Source organism: Salmo trutta, unplaced genomic scaffold, assembly GCF_901001165.1.
Source record: "Salmo trutta unplaced genomic scaffold, fSalTru1.1, whole genome shotgun sequence".
Taxonomy (NCBI): domain Eukaryota; kingdom Metazoa; phylum Chordata; class Actinopteri; order Salmoniformes; family Salmonidae; genus Salmo; species Salmo trutta.
The window spans coordinates 103-7500 of NW_021822690.1; the positions used below are offsets into that span (position 1 = coordinate 103).

General features: G+C 52.4%; 1 protein-coding gene across 1 annotated transcript in view; it reads right to left on the minus strand.

Annotated features, from left to right (window-relative positions):
* Window positions 1-1637: 1637 nt before the first annotated feature.
* The window catches only part of LOC115183507 (transmembrane anterior posterior transformation protein 1 homolog), a gene marked incomplete at its 5' end in the record, with an annotated part of 18577 nt that continues 12816 nt past the window's right edge, over window positions 1638-7398 (minus strand). The window contains 4 exons of the mRNA XM_029744719.1: window positions 1638-1759; window positions 2193-2261; window positions 2363-2422; window positions 6768-6877. Of these exons, the coding sequence (XP_029600579.1) occupies window positions 1679-1759; window positions 2193-2261; window positions 2363-2422; window positions 6768-6877 (320 nt within the window). The remainder of the gene's footprint in view (window positions 1760-2192; window positions 2262-2362; window positions 2423-6767; window positions 6878-7398) is intronic.

Genomic DNA, 7398 nt, shown 5'->3' on the forward strand with positions numbered 1-7398 from the left:
ATACCAGAGCTGGACAACAGACCCCATCATACCAGAGCTGGGTGATATGGACAACAGACCCCATCATACCAGAGCTGGACAACAGACCCCATTATACCAGAGCTGGGTGATATGGACAACAGACCCCATCATACCAGAGCTGGTCAAACAGACCCCATTATACCAGAGCTGGGTGATATGGACAACAGACCCCATCATACCAGAGCTGGGTGATATGGACAACAGACCCCATCATACCAGAGCTGGACAACAGACCCCATCATACCAGAGCTGGGTGATATGGACAACAGACCCCATCATACCAGAGCTGGACAACAGACCCCATCATACCAGAGCTGGACAACAGACCCCATCATACCAGAAATTGACCCATTTTGCTCAACAAACACAATGTTAATTTTTAATGCAGTCACTGATGATGTCACTGATGTTTTCACCTCAAACAGCGTCCTCATCTTAGTGACATACCGTCCTCAGGTGTCTTACCCCCCGGTAGAAGAGAAGGTGTCTTACCCCCAGGTAGAAGAGAAGGTGTCTTACCCCCAGGTAGAAGAGAAGGTGTATTACCCCCCAGGTAGTAGAGAAGGTGTCTTACCCCCAGGTAGAAGAGAAGGTGTCTTACCCCAGGTAGAAGAGAAGGTGTCTTACCCCCAGGTAGAAGAGAAGGTGTCTTACCCCCAGGTAGAAGGTGTCTTACCCCAGGTAGAAGAGAAGGTGTCTTACCCCCAGGTAGAGGAGAAGGTGTCTTACCCCCAGGTAGTAGAGAAGGTGTCTTACCCCCAGGTAGAAGAGGAGGTGTCTTACCCCCAGGTAGTAGAGAAGGTGTCTTACCCCCAGGTAGAAGAGAAGGTGTCTTACCCCAGGTAGAAGAGAAGGTGTCTTACCCCCAGGTAGAAGAGAAGGTGTCTTACCCCCAGGTAGAAGAGAAGGTGTCTTACCCCCAGGTAGAAGAGGAGGTGTCTTACCCCCAGGTAGTAGAGAAGGTGTCTTACCCCCAGGTAGAAGAGAAGGTGTTTTACCCCCAGGTAGAAGAGAAGGTGTCTTACCCCCAGGTAGAAGAGAAGGTGTCTTACCCCCAGGTAGAAGAGAAGGTGTCTTACCCCCAGGTAGAAGAGAAGGTGTCTTACCCCAGGTAGAAGAGAAGGTGTCTTACCCCAGGTAGTAGAGAAGGTGTCTTACCCCCAGGTAGTAGAGAAGGTGTCTTACCCCAGGTAGAAGAGAAGGTGTCTTACCCCAGGTAGAAGAGAAGGTGTCTTACCCCAGGTAGAAGAGAAGGTGTCTTACCCCCAGGTAGAAGAGAAGGTGTCTTACCCCCAGGTAGAAGAGAAGGTGTCTTACGCCAGGTAGTAGAGAAGGTGTCTTACCCTCAGGTAGAAGAGGAGGTGTCTTACCCCCAGGTAGTAGAGGTGTCTTACCCCCAGGTAGAAGAGAAGGTGTCTTACCCCCAGGTAGAAGAGGCGGTGTCTTACCCCAGGTAGTAGAGAAGGTGTCTTACCCCAGGTAGTAGAGAAGGTGTCTTACCCCCCGGTAGAAGAGAAGGTGTCTTACCCCCAGGTAGAAGAGGCGGTGTCTTACCCCAGGTAGTAGAGAAGGTGTCTTACCCCCAGGTAGAAGAGGCGGTGTCTTACCCCCCGGTAGAAGAGAAGGTGTCTTACCCCCAGGTAGAAGAGGCGGTGTCTTACCCCAGGTAGAAGAGAAGGACACACATGAAGGAGAGAGATCCCTGGATCTTCACTGAGCTGGTCACCACCCTGATCAACTGAAACAGACACACACCAATATACATATCAATATACACACCAATATCAATATCAGCCAAATCAATAATAACCCCAGGTCTGCAGACCCAGCCACCAACCCTTAAAGAGCTGTAATACTAGTTGAACCCAGGTCTACAGACCCACCCTTAAAGAGCTGTAATAATGGTTGAACCCAGGTCTGCAGACCCAGCCTTAAAGAGCTGTAATACTGGTTGAACCCAGGTCTGCAGACACACCCTTAAAGAGCTGTAATACGGGTTGAACCCAGGTCTGCAGACCCACCCTTAAAGAGCTGTAATACTGGTTGAACCCAGGTATATAGACCCAGCCTTAAAGAGCTGTAATACTGGTTGAACCCAGGTATATAGACCCACCCTTAAAGAGCTGTAATACTGGTTGAACCCAGGTCGGCAGACCCAGCCAGTCTCTTACCAGCAGAGCTAAAGGAAGTGGAATGAAGCCCATTCTCCTGGAGACTGAGTCACTGTAGTCTGTATAGGCCTGGTAAACAACAACACCAATAACGACACGTCAATAAACAACTCATCAATAAATCAATACAATATGTTTAAAATCATCAATATTCCTTTTCTAAATCTCACGTTTTTCTGTCTGCTGCTGACGAGATCGAACGCCAGGCTGGCGCGGTACTCCCCGTACACCTGATGAAATAGACCTGGTTTACAGGTGAGCTCTGATATATTGGCACCCTTAATGACATATAAACAGGTGAGCTCTAATATATTGGCACCCTTAATGACATAAACAGGTGAGCTCTGATATATTGGCACCCTTAATGACATAAACAGGTGAGCTCTGATATATTGGCACCCTTAATGACATAAACAGGTGAGCTCTGATATATTGGCACCCTTAATGACATAAACAGGTGAGCTCTAATATATTGGCACCCTTAATGACATAAACAGGTGAGCTCTGATATATTGGCACCCTTAATGACATAAATAGACGAGCTCTAATATATTGGCACCCTTAATGACATAAACAGGTGAGCTCTAATATATTGGCACCCTTAATGACATAAACAGGTGAGCTCTAATATATTGGCACCCTTAATGATATAAACAGGTGAGCTCTGATATATTGGCACCCTTAATGACATAAACAGGTGAGCTCTGATATATTGGCACCCTTATTGACATAAATAGGTGAGCTCTAATATATTGGCACCCTTAATGACATAAACAGGTGAGCTCTAATATATTGGCACCCTTAATGACATAAACAGGTGAGCTCTAATATATTGGCACCCTTAATGACATAAACAGATGAGCTCTAATATATTGGCACCCTTAATGACATAAACAGATGAGCTCTAATATATTGGCACCCTTGATGAGAAACAGATGGACCACAAGGTTTAATGTTTATTTTTACCCCGTAGACACCAGCAAATCAAAACTAGTTGAATGTTTATTTTTACCCCGTAGACACCAGCAAATCAAAACTAGTTGAATGTTTATTTTTACCCCGTAGACACCAGCAAATCAAAACTAGTTGAATGTTTATTTTTACCCCGTAGACACCAGCAAATCAAAACTAGTTGAATGTTTATTTTTACCCCGTAGACACCAGCAAATCAAAACTAGTTTAATGTTTATTTTGACCCCGTAGCTGTAGGCCTCTACAACTTACCACAGGTGAGATAAATTACACAGTAAAGTAGAATCACCTGCCTTCAATCAAGGACATTTTGTGTTTAACTTTGAAGTGGAAAAATCTAACATTTCAGTTCGGAAACCAAGCGTTTTTTTTTTTCTTCTCCAATTTCAACTGATTTTTAGAAGAAATAGTGAATCATGCAAAAGGTGCCAATATATTTGAGCTCATCTGTAAAAGTGACACTCAACAACATTGTATTTGGACAGTAAATCTGCATTAACTGGACTCTTTTAACTCCAGTATTTAGATATTTAGAGATCAAATGTTTCATATCAGGAGACAGTACAGAATATTAGATTTTATTTCAGGCTATTTCTCATATATATCTGTTTTACCGCTAAGAACTAAATCCTGTATCTAGTCGTCCCTCCCCCCAAACAGGAAGAAGACAGAAGTAATTTGATAAATACACTTATATAGTTTATTAAAATAGTTAAAACATCCTCTATTCCCAGCATGCAATGACTACATTAAGCATTCGCATGTTTCGCCCAATAGGAACAGTGTGTGTGTGTGTGTGTGTGGGGGGGGCTGGTCGGCTCCAGTTACGTAACCATAGTTACTATCGCCAAGGAAGTTCTGGGGGTTACGGCCCAATTATCTCTCCTTCCCTCCTAGTGTGCACTTGCTCCCTTCACTGATTTGAAAGCAAATGACTGGTATCAGAGACATGGTGGAACCTCCCACGAGCCCCACGTCTCCACCACCAATTTAAGGCTTTAAGACCTGTGGGAAGTAGTGAACGAGTGTACACTTCATAGAGAATGAGTGTACACTTCATAGAGAATGAGTGTACACTTCATAGAGAATGAGTGTACACTTCATAGAGAATGAGTGTACAGTTCATAGAGAATGAGTGTACACTTCATAGAGAATGAGTGTACACTTCAGGAGAAAGGAAATATTGAGAGAGACACACCCCAGGAGAGGACGGACAGAGGGAGGGACGGAGGGAGGGAGAGGACGGAGGAGGGAGGGACGGAGGGAGGGAGAGGACGGACGGAGGGAGGGACGGAGGGACGGAGGGAGGAGAGGACGGAGGGAGGGACGGAGGGAGAGGACGGAGGAGGGAGAGGACGGACAGAGGGAGGGACGGAGGGACGGAGGGAGGGAGAGGACGGAGGAGGGACGGAGGGAGGGAGGGACGGAGGGAGAGGACGGAGGGAGGGACGGAGGGAGGGAGGGAGGGAGAGGACGGACAGAGGGAGGGAGGGACGGAGGGAGGGAGGGACGGAGGGAGAGGACGGAGGAGGGAGAGGACGGAGGGACGGAGGGAGGGAGGGACGGAGGGAGAGGACGGACGGAGGGACGGAGGGAGGGAGGGACGGAGGGAGGGAGGACGGAGGGAGGGACGGAGGGAGAAGAAGGAGGGGGAGGGACGGAGGGAGGGAGGGAGAGGACGGACAGAGGGAGGGAGGGACGGAGGGAGGGAGGGAGGGAACGGAGGGAGAGGACGGAGGAGGGAGAGGACGGAGGGACGGAGGACGAGGGAGGAGGGACGGAGGAGAGGACGGAGACGGGAGGATGGAGGGAGGGACGGAGGGGGGAGCGGAGGACGAAGGGACCGGAGGGAGGGGAGGGACGGAGGGGAGGGACGGAGGGGAGAGGCGGAGGGGACGGAGGGACGGAGGGAGGGACGGAGGGAGAGGACGGACGGAGAGGACGGAGGGAGGGAGGGACGGAGGGAGGGACGGAGGGAGGGGAGGGACGGAGGGAGAGGACGGACGGAGGGACGGAGGGAGGGACGGAGGGAGGGACGGAGGGAGAGGACGGAGGAGGGAGAGGACGGACAGAGGGAGGGACGGAGGGAGAGGACGGACGGAGGGACGGAGGGAGAGGACGGAGGGACGGAGGGACGGAGGGAGGGAGGGACAGAGGGAGAGGACGGACGGAGGGACGGAGGGAGGGAGGGACGGAGGGAGGGACGGAGGGAGGGAGAAGACGGACAGAGGGAGGGACGGAGGGAGAGGACGGAGGAGGGAGGGGGAGGACGGAGGAGGGAGAGGACGGAGGAGGGAGAGGACGGAGGAGGGGAGGACGGAGGGGGAGGACGGAGGAGGGAGAGGACGGAGGGAGAGGACGGACGGAGGGACGGAGGGAGGGAGGGACGGACGGAGGGAGAGGACGGACGGAGGGACGGAGGGGAGGGAGGGACGGAGGGAGGGAGGGACGGAGGGAGAGGACGGAGGAGGGAGAGGACGGAGGGACGGAGGGACGGAGGGAGGGAGGGACGGAGGGAGAGGACGGACGGAGGGACGGAGGGAGGGAGGGACGGAGGGAGGGAGGGACGGAGGGAGAGGACGGACGGAGGGACGGAGGGAGGGAGGGACGGAGGGAGGGACGGAGGGAGAGGACGGAGGAGGGAGAGGACGGACAGAGGGAGGGACGGAGGGAGAGGACGGACGGAGGGACGGAGGGAGAGGACGGAGGGAGAGGACGGAGGGACGGAGGGACGTAGGGAGGGACGGAGGGGAGGACGGACGGAGGGACGGAGGGAGGGTGGGACGGAGGAGGGAGAAGACGGACAGAGGGAGGGACGGAGGGAGGGAGAGGACGGACAGAGGGAGGGACGGAGGGAGGGAGAGGACGGACAGAGGGAGGGACGGAGGGAGAGGACGGAGGAGGGGAGAGGACGGACAGAGGGAGGGACGGAGGGAGAGGACGGAGGGAGAGGACGGACGGAGGGAGGGACGGAGGGAGGGGACGGACGGAGGGAGGACGGAGGGAGAGGACGGAGGAGGGAGAGGACGGACAGAGGGAGGGACGGAGGGAGAGGACGGACGGAGGGACGGAGGGAGGGAGAGGACGGACAGAGGGAGGGACGGAGGGAGAGGACGGAGGAGGGAGGGGGAGGACGGAGGAGGGAGAGGACGGGAGGAGGGAGAGGACGGAGGGGGAGGACGGAGGGGGAGGACGGAGGGGGAAGACGGAGGAGGGAGAGAAGGACAGAGGAGAGGTCGGAGGGAGAGGACGACGAGGGAGGGAGGGAGGGAGAGGACGGACAGAGGGAGGGACGGAGGGAGAGGACGGAGGAGGGAGGGGGAGGACGGAGGAGGGGGAGGACGGAGGAGGGAGAGGACGGAGGAGGGAGAGGACGGAGGAGGGAGAGGACGGACAGAGGGAGGGACGGAGGGAGAGGACCGACGGAGGGACGGAGGGGAGGGGAGGACGGAGGAGGGAGGGACGGAGGGAGGGACGGAGGGAGAGACGGACGGAGGGAGGGACGGAGGGAGAGAGGACGGAGGAGGGGGGGAGGACGGAGGAGGGAGGGACGGAGGGAGGGACGGAGGGAGAGGACGGACGGAGGGAGGGACGGACACTTACGTCGGCGGTGATGTCGTTAAACTTGGTGATGAAGGCGTGCTTGACAACATCCACGGTAACCTCAGACGCTATCACCATGACGACGTCAGGAAACAGCACCCACAGGTGGTCTGTCATTAAAAATCAAATTAACCGATCGGTACGTTATCAATACAACACTAATCAATAATGAAATCATCAGTACATTATCAATACATCACTAATCAATAATGAAATCCTCAGTACGTTATCAATACATCACTAATCAATAATAAAATCATCAGTACATTATCAATACATCACTAATCAATAATGAAATCCTCAGTACGTTATCAATACATCACTAATCATTCATATTAACCGATCAGGAAATGATCAATACATTATCAATACATCACTAAATCAATAACATAAGTGATGGATACATTATCAATACATCACTAAATCAATAACATAAGTGATGGATACATTATCAATACATCACTAAATCAATAACATAAGTGATCGATACATTATCAATACATCACTAAATCAATAACATAAGTGATCAATACATTATCAATACAGACGCCCAGTTGATACGAGTCCAGTTTATGACCAATGCTGATAATCAGATTGTAAAACAGTCTAACGTCCTCAACCTGGCCCACCT